The sequence below is a fragment of the Pagrus pagrus genome (assembly GCF_965226575.1).
Source record: "Pagrus pagrus genome assembly, chromosome: 3".
Classification (NCBI taxonomy): Eukaryota; Metazoa; Chordata; class Actinopteri; order Spariformes; family Sparidae; genus Pagrus; species Pagrus pagrus.
Window position 1 is genome coordinate 25,319,476 of NC_140187.1, and position 17,429 is coordinate 25,336,904.

The following is a 17,429-nucleotide window of genomic DNA, read 5'->3' on the forward strand; positions in this document are numbered from 1 at the left end:
CCTTTTTCTTTCTTGGGGAAAGCCCTGAGACGTGTATTAAGACCACAGTGTTACAACAAGTACAACATAATTAGAGACTGTAAACGCATGCTTTGCTCTAATGGAGTCCGATCTCATTTTCTACGTTGCAACATCAACGGATCCCACATATGTCCGCTACTTTGATGAAGATGCTAAACAACGTGCACCAGCCACACTTTACGCGCAACTGATGGATAGGCCTGCTGACGGGACTGATGATGAGACTCACGTCAGAGAGCTGATCACCCACAGAGCAAGAGTGCACAAAGGGACACGTCCCTGTCCACTCTTCATGACATGTTTGAGGAGATTCTGGCGGAAACTGGACTAAAAAGGCAAGTAGGAGAGGATCACAGCAACTTTAAGGTTTCTTCTTTTTCTAATTGCTTTTACATTTACTGTACATTTAATTGGTACATTAATACTACAATTACACTGCTCAAAAACATTAAGGGAACACTTAATTGTCACAGTATAACACCAAGTCAATTAAACTTCAGGGATATCAATCTGTCCATTTTGGAAGCACAAGTGATTTTGAATCAATTTCACCTGCTTTGATGCAAATTATAGTGACAACATGTGCAATGGAGAGGCAAAAGCAAGCCAACCCCGCAAAAAGGGAATGGTTTTGCATGTGGTGGCCACAGACAGTTGCTCTCTCCTTATCCTTCCTGACTGATTCTTCTCTAGTTTTGTGTTCTGATAGTGTCCTCGTAATTACAGGTAGCATGAGACGGTACCTGCAGCCCAATCAGGTTGCACAGGTAGTCCAGCTCCTCCAGGGTTGCGGTCGCTAGAAGGTTTGCTGTGTTTCCCAGCACAGTCTCAAGAGCATGAAGGAGACACCAGGAGACCAGCTGTTACACGAGGAGCGCTGGACAGGGCTGTAGAAGGGCATCAAGCCAGCAGCAGGACCTGTATCTGCTCCTTTGTGCGAGGAGGAACAGGAGGTGCACTGCCTGAGCCATACAAAATGACTTCCAGCAGGCTACTTGTGTGCATGTTTCTGACCAAACTGTGAGGAACAGACTCCATGAGGGCATCATGAGGGCCTGACGTCCTCTAGTGGGACCTGTGCTCACAGCCAGCACTGTGCAGCTCAATTAGCATTCACAAGAGAACACCAATATTGTCAGGTCTGCCATTGGTGCCCCGTTCTCTTCACAGATGACAGCAGGTTCACAATGAGCTGTGACAGGTGTGAAAGACTCTGGAGACACCGTGGTGAACGTTGTGCTGCCTGTAACATAATCCATCATGACCGCTTTGGTGGTGGGTCAGTAATGGTCTGGGAAGGCATACCTTTGCAGGGTCGCACGAACCTCCATGTCATAGCCAACGGTACCCTGACTGCTGTTAAGTACAGGGATGAAATCCTCAGAGCGATTGTCAAACCGTAAGCTGGTGCAGTGGGCCATGGGTTCCTCCTTGTGCAAGACAATGCCTGGCCTCATGTTGCCAGAGTGTGCAGGCAGTTCCTGGATGACGAAGGTATTGATGCCATTGACTGGCCCTCTCGTTCCCCTGACCTAAATCCAATTGAGCACCTATGGGACCTTATGTATCGGGGCATCCAACGCCACCAAGTACCGCCACAGACTGTCCAGGAGCTCACTGATGCCCTGCGGCCTGGGAGGAGATCCCCCAGGACACCACCCACCAACTCATCAGGAGCATGTAGGCACTTGGGGGCCACACACACTACTGAGTCATGTTATGAGTTGCTGTGATAAAATTAACGCAAGTTGGTAGAGCCTGTGATTTCAATTTTTTACTTTGATTTTCATTGTGATTTTGAATCATAGGTGTTGTCTTTTCCGGTTCTTAAATGCTGCATTACAGCAATGTGAAGTAATTTCCAGGCTGTTCCACTTGTTGTAATACTTGCCTTTCATCGCTACAATATTGTTGCAATACTGATAGAGGTATTTGACAAATATGGTCGTAATATTTGATTTTGAGTCCAACACCTAGTATTTATGAGGTCCATTTGAGGACATTTATAGCTATTGCAGTATTTTTTAAGGCCATATCTCATATACCCAATAAATGCTGACTCAAGCGACATCACATAAGGCAATTTAACAGATTTCACGCCGCTCCCTCTTGAGCCACATACCAATTTTTTTACATATGCAGGCCTCCCCAACACCTGTAAACAGACGTGGCTGTGTAAAAGCTTCCCCCTCTAATGAAACAACTGACTTGAACATGAGAATGTCAAATATAACACACCAATGTATTTCATACAAATGCCTTTGGCTGAAAAAGCAAAATTTCTCTTTGTTCAGTTAAAGAAGACAAACAGACTCCCTTTCTAATAAAGATGGGTGCCTCAACATATAGCAAGCGAATGCTTTTCCTTAGTCTTGCCTGTATTAAGTGGAAGTGAAATTGCCCTGTGCACTGAATCATGCTGCTTTGAAATGAAATGTGATGATTGTGTTACATTAAGGGCAGGCCTTGTAGTGGTTTGAATTAGCCCGATGTACTGTACGTCTTTCAAAGAGTCCAGTCACTTCACTTTCAAGTTAAACTCGTTGCATGAATGGCATACACTATATTTCCTACACAGACAGCAGACCACAGAACTGTGAAAAAAACATGAGCACTCTTACTCCACTGGGTATTTATGGTTTTTGTCTGATGGCAGTCAGAGTAAACACAGCAGGACACACATTAAGCATGTGGACGGACACCATACAATCACATCAAATGTTTCTATGTCTTGGCTGGATATGTTGGGCTTACTGTACCATCTGCCTTGCTGAAATAAGTGGGCATATAAAGAATATTGTATGTAGCTGGAGGATGATGATGATGATGATGATGATGATGATGATGATGATGATGATAGGGAAACAAACATGGATAATGGCCCTGCCTTGAAAATCTGGCAACGTTCATGGACCCAACTGTTGTGCAGAAGCTTTTACAGAAGCATTTCTCTAAATCTCCACAATAAACATGCTCTTGTGTCAAGCTAGCCAGCTAGTCCACATTTTCCAAGAAGATACTGAGGCATGTCCGCATGGATAATGTTCAAGAAACAGACGACCGCATGCATGTGCACACACACAGACAGACTCCCCCGTCATATTCCAAACCAAAACAGATCCATCCACCGTCATCGCCACAGTTAGCCTGCCAGTGCTGCTTTTTTTTTTTTGTGAACACACACACACACACACACACACACACACACACACACACACACACACACACACACACACACACACACACACACACACACACACACACACACACACACACACACACGAAGGGTGACGAGTTGACCGGGGTTTGTCAGCTCGGCAGGGGGATCGAGCCATCTGTCCCAGTAAAGGGTTAATCCAACCAAAAGCACAGGCCACAGATTCCAGCATTTCCAACATTTTCCAACATTTTTCAGTCCTCAAATTTCTAGCTACATTTTTCTTTCTTGCCTTTTGGTTTTGTGGGATAGACGAGGGGTTACAATGCATTGTCCAGCCTTACAGACACCCCTACCATCCCACCTGATTCATTAAATCCCCCAAATAACTCAAGAGTCCTCCCCATGTACTGGTGGCTGGGAATTAAATGTTGAAGGGGCAGTTTTTGTGATGGTTTTTCTACAACTGCTAAGGATGCCTTTCATTTGGGATGGAGTGTTTTGAGTCGGGGGGAGGGTGTTTTCACTGCTCCGGCTGGCTGAAAGAGGCTCGCAATGAAGAGACGATGCACACACACACACACACACACACACACTCACACATCACACCACAATGAGATCAAAACAGGCCTTTCTCTGGACCTGTGACGTGTTCCATTATTTTTTCCTTCATAAGCTTTAAATGATTCCCAGGTATAAGGACTGGGGGAAGGGAAGAGAGAGGGAGAGAGATTAGAATAAAAAACAAAAAAACCTGAAGGGCCAGTAGTGCAGTGTGAAGCTAAATCAGGCAGAACCCTGCCTGAAAATGCCCCCCGCACACACACACACAGCCGGCCTTTGTCTTTTTATTCCACCCAGAAAAAAGCACCACGGGCTCCCTACTACCTAGAGCAACATGGAAATGGAAGAGAAAGGCTTTAAAATGATACATTTAGAGGGGCGGGGAGGGAGTGGGGATGGAGGGATAGAGAAGGGGGGGGGGGGTCATCCAGACATGAGATGACCCATGAGATGAAAGCAAGAAAGAAAGAAAGAAAGAAAGAAAGAAGATGAAGGAGAGGTAAAAAGCTAACGGTAGCATCCTGGAAGCTCCAGACAGACAAACAGACAGGCGGGCAGGCAGCAGTTTGCTGCTGGAGGTAATGGCTTCCAGTATGATCAAGCATGTCAACAGATCACATAGCCTTAATACAGTCATCGCAGAGCTGGAGTGCTTCCACCAGAAACACACATACTGTACATACACACAGGGGAAGTGACACTTTGCACACACTCACACAAGGCACAGGCATCAAACCGGGGCACAGACAAACACAGACAGACACAGGCATACCTGAGACAGACAGACAGACTCAGACAGACACACACAGCTTCCGTTTGACCACAACACATCAGCCTCCATTACTGCCAGCGATGTGCCTCCGTCTCCCTCGCTCGGCTCCTGATGCCTTCCGCCTGATGCACAGCCATCCTCGCCGCCTGCCTCTCCATCCCTCTCCATCCCCAACCCCCAACCATTAAATCACAGCAGCCCTCAGCCCTTTTCTCGAAATGAAACACAAGGCAAAATACCTCAGTTAGGGAGCCTGCGAGGGGGCTTCTTCTCCTACAGTCCACAGAACAACACCACGTCGACAGGAGAGGGGAAAAAATTCCAATCAGGTGTGGATGAGCTGAAGAAAAACCAGTGCAGATTCACATTTCCTTCTCCTTTCCACCCTCCCCTTCCTCCTCCCCATGCGTCTGTCCTCTGTCCAGCTTTGGCTTTGTGATGCTAAGCTAATGGGAGCTAAGCTAAGCAGCATCCACACATTGGCTTATAATGCGCTCCGTCTCATACCCACACACACCAATGCTAGGATTCTCTCTCTCTCTCTCTCACGGACTGAGCCCCGCTGTCTCCCGTCTCGCAGGCACCCACATGCACCCGCCCACCTCCCCCCTCTCGCTCTCTCTCTCTCTCTCTCTACCTCCCTCCCCTTCTCTTGGTTGTTCACCCCTATTCTTTCTTGTTCTCACAGATCCCATGCATTTCTTTCCCCCTTTCCACACCTCCGTTTCTTTTTTCTCTTCCCCAGACACCGCTGTCCTTATGCATACACAAACTCGTACACATGCTCTGGCTGTTTAACAAGTTCCAGACAACTCATCCTTGACCAACATGTGAAGAGGACAGAGGAGTCGAGGGAAGAATCCTGAGGCTGGGAGCTAAGACAAGAGCAGGGCAGGAAGACAGGGACTTGAATAAGAGTTGCGTTATAAGACTCTTTAGACAATTTCTAAATCACTTAATATTAAAGGGTGTTACAACCCTTGTAGATAAAGGGTATACAAGGGCAAGTAACGCAAAGCCAACAGGATTTCAGTGGGAATGAGCCAACTATGGAAGAATCCCAAAAGAAGGAGATCAAATGTTTTAACACTGATTATGCTGAGTCAAACTAACCAACTGGCACACATCTGTGCATGTACAAGTTTAACAAAAAAAAAAGGGCAGCGCAGCATGTGCAGCATTCATTTGTTATGCTCTCTGGTCAGAGGAGGGGGTTGGGAACAGCAGTGAGAAAATGTAAAAGGGAGGACGGTCAAAGGTCATGTGATGTGCCATTCTCTATCAGATAGCCACTTAAACGTGTCCCAAATCCATACTTTGTACTAATTCTAAGCAGGCGCTCCCAGAGGAAAACTCACAGTGTGAAGACGACTTTGGTATGCATCCTAAATGTTCTTGGTTTTTGAGTGTGGTGGTGATGGACAATTTTGTTCCACAAAAGCAACACGCCTTTAAAGTAGAGCAGTAACTCACAGCTGGAAAAAATGTTACTAATTGTGGCCGTTGGTGAGACAACATCAGAAACATCCAAGAAAACATAAAAATGAGGTGTTAAATCTTTCTGACTAAATTGGTTTTCTTTGTTATTTTTCCAAATCTTACATTGGCAGTAGCTTCTCAAAGACACACTTTAATGGACATGCCCCCGGAGCACTTTTTCTAAATTATTTACTATAAGTACAAAACAGCACAACACATTCATTACTGTCTCTAGAGCGGTATAAAATATTGTTGGGATTTGGGACACAGCGCTCGTCACTCTTAGCAGCAACATTCTGTTGAATTTCTGCCATGTCAGGGGTTAAAGGGGTTCAAGTCCCTAAAAAGATTAGCGTGCATCCAAACACAGAAACAGGTGTTGCCTAAGAGCTATATTAGCAGTGCAGCGCAGCATGATGATAATCCACAATAAATCCTACATTAATGAAAGTTACACTGTTCAGTTTGAGCTGAAACTCTTTTCGACTGTTTTAGGTGTTGATCCACCTTCAGGATCATTTTGGTGTTTCTGATATGGTGTCTACTCTTATTCTTGTGAATGGGGGACAACATATTAGTGAGACATCTTGTTCTCTACCTTCACTTGTTAGTTTTGTCAATTTCAGGAAAACTGTCAGTATTTTAGTGTTGCTACTGCCAAATTGTGTGTTTCTTGGCTGGTGAAATAATGTGATAAATAAAATAATGAGATCATAGAGTTTTTTGTGTCATTGTCAGACTGAAAGGGCATCATTATCTGCAAACTCCTTTAACAGGCTAGGAAACACTGTATGAGCTGCCATTTCAACAAATTAAACTGAACTTTTGCCCACATAGTGAGGCACAAATAAGCATCCACATAATACACTAGGGCTGCACGATATGGTACAAAAAACAATCCTATTGTGATTATTTTGACAGATATTGTGTTTGCGATTACGTTTTTATGTTTTTCCGCTGAAAAAACCATTAAAATCATGATGATGTGACATTTGTTGGATCTGTACCAAACAAACATGCTTTCTTACATCCTGAGAACAACATTTGTAGGTCAGAACATCTCTGCAGCACTACAGTATCTCATTATAAAATTACAAACTTGCCCATATTGTGTGCAGCCCTAAAATACTGCTTATACAGCCTGTACTGAGGTAAGGGCATACTCGCCCAAACTACATATATGTCTATCATCCTCCATTTGTGTGCAACAGTGTCAGTGACTAAGTGTGCATACAATACATTGTGCACGAGAGTGTGTGTGTGTGTGTGTGTGTGTGTGTGTGTGTGTGTGTGTGTGTGTGTGTGTGGGTGGGGCAGTAGGGGGCTATGAATCTGGGGGACTCCACCCATCACTCACTCTCTTTGACAACATTCCTTTGAATCCTGTTAATGGTGTTAGCTACACAAAAAAACTTCCCCACCAGCATCAATTCAGCTCCTATTGTTTCCTTCACAACATCCCTTTGATCTACCTGCAGCATGCTGGGATCCCCCATTCCAAATATAAGCTAACTGGTACTGGTATTGTGCTGCGCCCATAGTCTGTCCTGATTGTTACGTAAATGATCGGGATTTGAAACATTTCAAAAACATTTATCCGTTTTAGATCAGCAGCCACTGCTATTTGAACATTAAAGTATTATTTTGACATTATGGGAAATACACTTATTCACTTTCTTGCAGTGCGTTAAATGAAAAGATCCGACACAATGTCTCACATCTGTACAGTAAATATCAAACTATAGCCAGCAGCTAGTTAGCTTAGCATAGCATTAAGACGGGAAAACAGCTAGCCAGGCTCTGTCCAAAGGTAACAAAATCTGCCAAACAGCAGCGCTAAAGCTCAGTATCTCTTTGTGGTTTTACATGGGGCTATGTGTCCGACTACTTCTTGAAACAGCTACTAGCCTGCCGCTGTCTAAAAGTGCCTAGAAACGGGTCATCACTGTGAGGTTGCCAGGCAACAAGGGGAGACTCCAGGAAGTTACTGTGCCATGCCCCATAGGTACAGGTCCAAGCTAGCGAGTCTGTTTCAACTGAGACTCCAGGAAGAGAGCCAAGCTTTGAAGCCAACTTTTGTTGTACCAAACCGATTAATTACAATGTCACGTGATGCACTGGGTCCCATGAGCTTACATTGAAAGAAGTGTATTGGAAGCGTAGCAAAATGAGTCATTTCACTATCAAAACGTGGAAAGCCGCACGATTAAATCATTTTATCCCTATTCAAGGTAGCCAGCCGCTAAACCGGAAGATTGCAGGCTCGGTCGGCAGAAGGCTGTAGTGCGCACACTACTTTGGCCCCACAACGCGGAAGATCCAGGTAATTTTATACAAGAGACGTCAAGCTTTTTTGGCTTCATGTGCCAAGTGTTAGATCCATGGTTTCAACCCTTTTTCCAGTCTTTATTGCTGTGCTAAGCTAACCAGCTCCTGACTCTAGCTATAAAATTAACAGACAAATATGGAAGTAGTATCAATCATCTTGGCTAGCTCTCAGAAAGAAAAGATAAGTGCATTTCTTAAATACATTATTGTATGGTAGTAATACATGCTAAACCATCTGTGAAGCTAAACAAGTCCATGCCAGTCCGTATCAAAAGCTCAAGCAAGAGGTTAATAAAGATGCCTTACTGAAAGCGTCTCCTTTGTGTCCACTGCGGTCAACAGAGATCTCAGTTTACTATTAACTATTCCAAAGTCCGGATGATCTGTTTAAATACAGAAGTTGTATCCAACTGTGGCCATCACATCACCTGTAGGTTGAAGTCAAATGCAGGGCAAAGCAAACATGGCTTTGCGATCCAGTGTAATTCAACAAACTGGTTTAACGGGAAAGACGTGTCATTGCAGAGACATGTCCAAATGTGCTTACCTAGCCTTGACAGAAAACAACATCCCTCGTGTAATGCACGTCGAACAGTAGACACACACAGATTATCTGACTGACACACATCCTCGTCTTGTGAGATACATGTCAACAAAGCGTGATTTTCACTTCTAAATCTTTCTTGGGCTTTCTTTTACCACCTTCTGCTGTTTAGGAACGGCACATTGAGTGAGAGAATTTCTTTTGTTCAGGTGACACAAAGCGATTGCATCTGTGAGTGCAATCTGTAACGTCACCAAACCAACACCGGAGAGGCTGCTTCACACTGTAGGCACACACAGAGGCAAGAGATGACCAAACCAGCCAGTCCCATACAACCACAAGTCATATGTTTGTGTTAGCGTGACTGGCTAGCTAGGGCTTGCATTGATTTGAGTGTGTGAGAATGTTTTTGCATCTCTCTATTCCCTCCCTCTCTCCTCTCTGCCCATCCCCCCCTTCTTCCCCCCCTCCCACACCCAAACTCCACCCCACCCCCATCTCCATCCCCGCGGCTTCAGCCCCCACCTCCCTCCGAGCCGCCCTCTTAGCCTATATACGGGTCGTCCAATCGTCTGTGCTGCTAGCCCCGCAATTCATCACACGCGCACGTGAACACTAGCCTCTGCAAACCTCACTCATTTGGGAAGCGCACACCAAGTCATCAGCATCACAACAGCCACGGCAGACAATACTGCTACTTGCCTAGATGCAGGAGAGACCAGGGATCCCTTTTCAATGCTCGTAGACACAGAATGCTGAGCTGTAAAATCAGGTGTGAACCAAACAGAGTAATCGTCTCGTCCTCTTGCTGCTGCTCCGATCAACTGGCAGGCAGAATGAGACAGAGGATGAGCGATACAGAGGGAGAAAGGGAGCAGCAGCAGCAGCAGCAGCGAGAGGACCAGAGGCAGCGGTGTCATGAGTTGGGGGGGTCAGGAATGAGAGTAGGGGAGAGGGGGTGGAGGGTTGGTGGGGCTAATGGGAGACTGGGAATGCTGAACGCGCGGATGGGGTGACCACAAGGGAAGCCGACGGACGCCTGAGCAGATGGGGGAGGGTGGGAGTGCTGTGCTTCATATTTTAACAGGGTTATGAGAACAACTGACTTTTTAGAGATGTAAGAAGGGACTCGTTTATGTTTGCAACTAACTTCATGAAACTTGTACACCTTAAAAGAAATACCTTATGTGTACTGAATCTCAAATGTAGTTTCATATTACGTTAGTAATTTCACTGACTGTCTTTTCGTGGTTTATGTAAGCTACTTTTTCCCCTAACCATCTCAGATTAACTATTCTTATTGCAGTCTGCATAAGGTGATCATCAAAACTCAAAGAGAGCCTCAAAAGTTTTGTCAGGACTGAACAGAATTCAAAGTGGCCCCCAAAAGTCCAAGTGTTGCATTAATTACAAAGGTTAAAATGTTATTGCATTATTTCAAAACTAGCCAGAGGTAAGCCTGTTTTAAAGTTCAGGGATTACTTATAACTTCACCTGTTAACAGACGACTCTCAACTCATTTCTCGCTGAGAATATCATGGCTCAGTGTTCGTTTTGCTGACACGCTGGATTGGTGACATGCGCTGGTGATGCATGTTAAAACTCAGCCCCTGCTGTGGTGTATACAGCATGGCAGTCTAATACCCCTTTCACACTGGACAAAAAAATCCACTAACATCCACCAATATCTGGCTTTTGTCTTCAGTGGCACAGGGTACAATTGGCATTCATTCTGGAGTCAATTATTATTATTATTATATATTAACTATTGGTATCCCTTCAAGCGGGGCTCAAGCAGTCGCCGTTGAGTTGAAAAGACAGACTCAAGTGAAAAGATTAAAAAAAAGTTACAATTCTAACATTGTCACTGGCCTCCATCAAGCCGTCTACTGTTCCCAGTTTGAAAGGTGGGAAGCCAGTGGGGGATCATGTCCTCATTATTTCCCTCATTGGTTATTTTTTAGCACCCCAGTGTATAGGGGGTTGGAATATAGGTACCGCCATAAGTATGAGTGGAACTCCTTGCTATTGGGTGAAAAGTAACATGATCCTGCGATTCAGAGAATCAGTGACACCATGCCCAGGCCATGGTGAGTTACAGAAACAATGAGTGGTAGTGCTCGGGGAATTGGCCATAAAAAAAGTGGAAAATCTCTGTAAACATGAAAGCTTCTTTGTCTTTCTTTACTGCGCCGTACAGATGGTTAGATTACTGGCATATTAATTCAATTAACTCATTAAGTGAAACTCAACAATTATATCCGTGACTGTGGCTATCCAAGAAAATCCAAGTGGGATTGAAATGTTGTTTTAATTCAACTTGTGGGTTGAAGTAAGTGTGCAGGTGTTACCTTTATTAAAAAAATAATTGGTCATAACATTGTGCACTAGATGGAGTCACATACATGTATGGAAAGGCAGGTTGAGCAGAGTTACCATTTTGTCTGATTTAGAGGCAGGAAAAGACCCAACATCCACAGCCACACTTCTCCATCTGTTTCTCCACCTGCTCACTGTGCATTAATCACACCTACACATGCACATGGGCAGCACTTTGAACACCCTTTGGACATACGTCAACATGGACACACACTGCCCTCTCACAATCACAGGCCAAAGCAGTCACAGCAAAGCCATCTCACTGAAACTAGCACTATCACTACATAAATGTAAATATGCTTTCCTTTATTATTCTGTGAGTGTGAAGGGCATAAGGGAGTACTTATTCATGGACTGTGTAACATGCCCCACCATAATACGCAGAAAAAAATTAAGCTGCTGCAAAGTATTTGTAAATGTTGTGTTTATGTCACCTTCCTAAGTGCATGACAACAAAACCTTTACAGTCCTATAAAACATATGGCCTGGGGAACACCTTCATGCTTTGTTTACTCCTAACAACACAAGGATTTTTACTAGTGTGCCATAGACCACTCTGTGATTAAAATGGCCATTATGGCCAGACCCCCACCCTCCACCAGTGTCTGGCTGACATATGGTAGTGGAGGTAATGCAGATAAAGTCCCTTAAACGCCTCCTGAATACGGATAGTAATTTGCGTGAGAGGGCTGTGAATAAACTAATTGGAAAGCCAACGGATGAGAACCGTTATGGGAAAGGCACAGGTTTGGGGAAATGAGAGGCGCGTCCTTTCAGGTCCGAAATTAACTGCAAAACAGCTCAAGCTTAAAAAAATATATGGTGAAGGAGAAAGTGAAAAGTAATAACCTAGAAAAAGGTAATTTTTTGCATTCAGTACATTTAATTTTGGTATTTGAAATATATGTTTGTTGTATAAATTATAAAGTGATGATTGTATTCAGTAAAGGAAGTAGAGATAAAGATGATGCATGGAGCTACACACAATCAGCGCAGGCAGCAGTTGCACCCTTTATCAATTCGTCTTCTCTCTTCCCCTTTCTCCATCTTTACAAGTGAGGCATACTGTGTCAAAAGCCAGTAGGGATTTCCAACTCCAGCATCATTGCAATGATGAGCTTTGCTCTGATTGGTCCATGCTGCTGATTTCAGTGTTATATGCAAATCAGGGATAAAACAAGATTGGCACCATGCAGCATGATTCATCAGTCTAACCATCTTTCTGTTTAACACCCCCCATTTACAGAGTTGCACAGTTATCACATCTATCACTCTACTATTATGGTGTTAACACTACAATGTAGCATCCTTAGCAACAACAACATCTTTGAGGGATGCTTTTCATAGCAGAGAAGAATAAAACACTTCAAATATCTACTTCAACCTTTGTGCAGCAGCTATAAGAGAAATATGCAGCAGCAAAAAAAAAAAAAAAGGGGGTCTTTGGATCTTTGCGACACTCGGGAGAAAAACAGTCAAAAGACACAAGCCTGTATTTCCTGGATTGCACAGCCAGCTCTGGCAGAGGATACTGGTTAGTGATCGAGGGCGAGAGACTTGGATGAAGCCACAGCGTCTATAATTACTGGTGCTATTGATCCCATGGACATGAGATACTACTAGTCTATCCACTGTGGAGACACCAGACTTTCCCTCCAACTGATCAGACAATATTAGTAAAGCAAACACCATGCTGATTGGATAGATGGAGGGTGGGTGACTTTGTATGAACCAAACTTGTTGTTATGAGCTTGGGAGGCAAGGCAAAAGTCCATTTTGGGATGAAGAGGGATGAAGGGTGATCAAAACGATCACCCAAGAACATTAGGGTTGTTTGCAAAGAGGATATGAAGTACTTGGCCTGGCTAACTGCACAGCCAGTCTTGGTCAAAAGGCAAGAGGAACCCTTCTTGGATTAGACTGAAATAATCGGCCTTAATTAGATAACCATCCAAAGTGTCTGCGTGAGGATGCTGTACTTTATCATCACATGGATCTAGAAGTGGTCATGCCTGGAGCTAAGACAATGGTTCACACTGATCTAAAGGGTTCTTTGTTTTTCATGAGGATGTTTACAAGATGATGTCCTGTGGGAACTCAACAAACGCAGTTTAAAGTCAGAATATTATCAGAATGGTTCATATAAAGGCCAGGACACAGAGAGCGTGAGATAAAAGAACAACAGAGTGAGGTGTGAGACGGTCATGGACTCACAAGGCACGGCGTGACGGTAAAGGTTGTCTCGGATGGTCTGCTGCAGCTCGTGGTCAGGCGAGGATTTCTGGAAGCGCTGGCTCAGATAATGCTTCAGGTCCTTGTTCAGCTTGCTTCCTGCCATTGTGGACACAAACAGGAAAACATGTGGGAACGGCATCAAAACAACTAAAAATAAGGCAAGCAGACATAAGCACTTTGCAAGAGTTACAGTGACACTGTTATAAATCACAGTGAAGTGTCAAACGACCACACGGTTTGGCTCCCACAGCAAGAAACACACAAGTTTATCCTGCAACAGCAGCAGAGCTAGATGCTGTGTGGCATAGCCGTGAATTGTACACTTGCCATTGTCGCTCGGAGGGGTAGCTGGCTGCAGGCTCTCCCTCTCCAACCAGCCGGGGTTAGCCAAAACTAAGACTGCTAGCACTACGGCTAACGCTGTGAATCAGCCCTCCCACCGCCACGCCATCTGGACCTCAGACACACATTAGGCTACTGAAGGGCAGCACGGCTGGAAAGTGTCCGTATGTGTGTGTGTGTGTGTGTGTGTGTGTGTGTGTGTGTGTGTGTGCTTGATTCCGAATGAGTGTCTGTGTGTGGCCATTACAGCGAGAGTCCACATTACAGGCAGAGCGATGTGTGCAAACACAGCACAAACAGTATGACAACATAACAGAAAAAACAGAGCGGAGATGCATGATGTCACACAAATGGACAAGTGAGAGAATCTGCCTGATGAATATGACAACGTCTTGATCTAACCTCAATAACAATGCTGCTTCAGGCAACAACAAACATCTTATCACGTTCTTTATTAGTACATGTCCCGTTATTTATTATCCAAATGATTTATCTCCCATCTTTGCATGGCTGCTGAGACCATTTTTAGTTGTCTTGGGCAAACAACCAGTCATAAAAGGCCCTGGATCCTGTTTCCATGGAAACTGTGTGTATGTGTGTGCGTCTGTGTGTGTGCGTGTGTGTTTAATAAGATGATTGAGATTGTTAGCATAGTACAGAGGAGCATTCTGCACTGGTTGGCAGAATGATTGTAGGTTCATACGATCAAAATACAAACCGTAGCACAACACGCACATCCCACGGACATGATACGACTGCTTTTTACTTTAATTTGAACCAAGATTTTGTCTGTCATTCACATCAACGTAACTAACAAAAGTGGAGGGGGTGCAAAATGTAATTACGGTCACATTGCTGCTTATCAGATTGTCAAGTTGAGTCTGTTTTAGATGCTGTCAGGCTCGCACTGCAATTAAAATGTCAATATACAACCCTGGTAGAAACCCGTCTTCACAAAACATTTACTGCTGTGCTTTCAACAGTATTGTCTTAATATGTCAATTCTCTAAGACAATTTTATATGCTCTGATGTTTTTGTACACACTAAAAATTAGGAATGAACAGAATTTTTGAAAGCAAAGCTCTCAAATAAAATGTGTTTTTACAATCACATTTTCCAGACTTGGAAACTGTGTCTTACACTGTATTTTATTGTTAGAAAGCAAATTGTGTTTTATTACACTTTCAACATATTGTACTTCTTATGACTCATGACAGCTTTAGTGAATTCAAGCTCATGTCTACAATCATAATTCATTGAAGTAATGAGTGACACACTTGATTAACCATAATTGGTGTCACAGCTAATAGACAATGTGGCTGTTTGGTAAACAGTCTGGGAGGAAAGGTTCAGTCTTCACCCCACTGTCTAAGCTCCTCCTGGGAAGAAACTCTGCTCTTGGCCCCGTCCCACCCAGACATATCACTGTGTAGTAATCCTCACAACAGGTCACAACATTCAGGCCAGGACAGCCTAATACACACCCTGACGTGCCCGTGTACACACCAATTACTGGAGAGCAATGGGACCCCAACAGGCAGTGGCACCATGTGACCATGAGATTTGCGTTGGAAATACAACCCTAATTTCAAATATGTTGGGATGCTGCGTACAACGTGAATAAAACAAAATGTGATAATTATATCACATAATCACATATTACTACTACTTTGTAAATCTCTTGTTGGTTACACAGATTATTTGTATGTTTTACACTGCGTCTCAACTTTTTGGTAATCAGGGTTGTATGTAACATGCCAAACCTCCTAAAGTCCTACCATTGGGGCTTTAAAAGAAGAGATGAGAGCACAAACCTGGGATGTACTTCAAACATCTGTTCATCGTGTTTCCCTGCAGGGTATCTATTAAGTTCACATCTTCTATGGTCACGACAGTGTCTCCTTGCTCACATTTTTCCTGGTAACGTTGAAGGGATACACACTCCATAAAGTAGGGATACTTGCAAGAGACTGGTTTTAAAAAAGAAAAGTCAAAACTGGTAAAGCAGAGGTCAAAACCTTGATTCATTTACACTCTAGTATGTGTCAAACTTCAAAAAAGCTGGATCCTACAATACCCACTCACAGCATCAGGTTTTGTTAGACCCTCCTTACCCAAGTGCCCTTGCCTTTCAAACCCACACCCTCGGTGTCTGTACACACTGAAAGCCTAGAGTTGAAGCTTTTATAAAGATTTTTAAAAACCCTGTCTAAAAAGCACCATTCATTTTGATCTTTCTCTACTTTTGTTAATCAAACTTTTGATGGCTTAAGGGCAAGTAGTATTAAAGAAAATGGAATCAAGGTCCACAATGAAAAGCTATTGGATCCAGTCTGGCCCTTGAGCCAAACATCACCCTGTGAAATGTTTGAAAAAAAGCAAAGTTAGCTGACTGATTATTGTAAGTCATGACAGAGATTAGTGAGGTGAAGAAGAATAGGAGGAAGAGGAGGAAGAGGAAGAAGAAGAAGAAGAATAGGAAGACATGAAGAGGAGGAAGAAGAAGAAGAATAGGGGGAGGAGGAGGATGAAGAGGAGGAGGAGAAGGAAGAAGGAGAAGGATGAGGAGGAGGAGGAGGAGGAGGAGGAAGAGGAAGAAGGAGGAAGAAGGAGGAGGAAGAGGAAGAAGGAGGAGGAGGAGGAGCTGACGTACAAGCAACAGCACCTCAAGGAGCTGTTGCATAAGCTTTAATCCAGTTACGTAGAATCTGTCCTCCCCTCATTTTCTCTTTGTGTCAGCTTATCTTGATGAAAAACAGTGTTTTAATGAAAATGAGCAGAAATCCTACAGTGACAGTGTGAATGAAGAGGCCCTGAGGGATGAACGAGAGGAACATCATCACTTTGTGTTGATACAGTAGATAGCACTATCTTTCCTACTGTTTTTGGGCACTTTGCAGGTGCTGACATGGAAGATCAACTTCTCTACTGATCAGCACCTAGTGTGAATATATTGTTTTTAATACCAGGAGTGTTTTGATGTCCAGTACTGACATGGACCAGATTGGCACCATTGCCTGACTTTAAAAAGATTACTGACTCAAACATAGTAGGAAGCTGTTCAGACAGTGTGACAGATTGTGGATTACTTAAACCTTTATGACTTTTGATCACCCATAACAGACAGTTTAAGTATTTAGCCATGTTCATGCAGGACATTACCTTGAACAATGTCCTCAATGCCCTCGAAAGGAGTGGAAGATAACTGACCACTATCTTTTCATTGGCTGGTGCCGAGGTGTTAGCTGGGACCAAAGTATGCACGGGGTCTGGGAGTCAACTCAAACTCACTTTGCCGCTACCCAACATAATATGCTGTTTCTGGTCTGAGGTTGAATACCTTTCCACCACATTTCCTTTCTCTTTTCTCTTTCCTGTCCATTACTTAAAATAACAGCTGACTACTTTAAAACCACCCTCCTTTAGTGCACCCACAACGTGTGGATTTCAGTCTTTTTGTTGGCTCCAAAGTGGGTCTAGGGCGGTCCAACTGTAGTGCAAATACAGTGAGTTTGTTAGAGATTGATATTCTGTGGATACCTCACCAGCAATCTGTCACCCATCTTATGAGCGGGAAGGTCAAGAAGATCACATCTCACCTCAATTT

General features: G+C 43.8%; 1 protein-coding gene across 2 annotated transcripts in view; it reads right to left on the bottom strand.

The window, feature by feature from the left end:
• The window catches only part of magi1b (membrane associated guanylate kinase, WW and PDZ domain containing 1b), a 140,416-nt gene that overhangs the window by 61,423 nt on the left and 61,564 nt on the right, over positions 1-17,429 (bottom strand). For both annotated transcript variants that reach the window (XM_084348393.1, XM_084348392.1), the window contains exon 2: positions 13,459-13,575. In XM_084348393.1, coding sequence (XP_084204519.1) covers positions 13,459-13,575 — 117 coding nt within the window. The remainder of the gene's footprint in view (positions 1-13,458; positions 13,576-17,429) is intronic.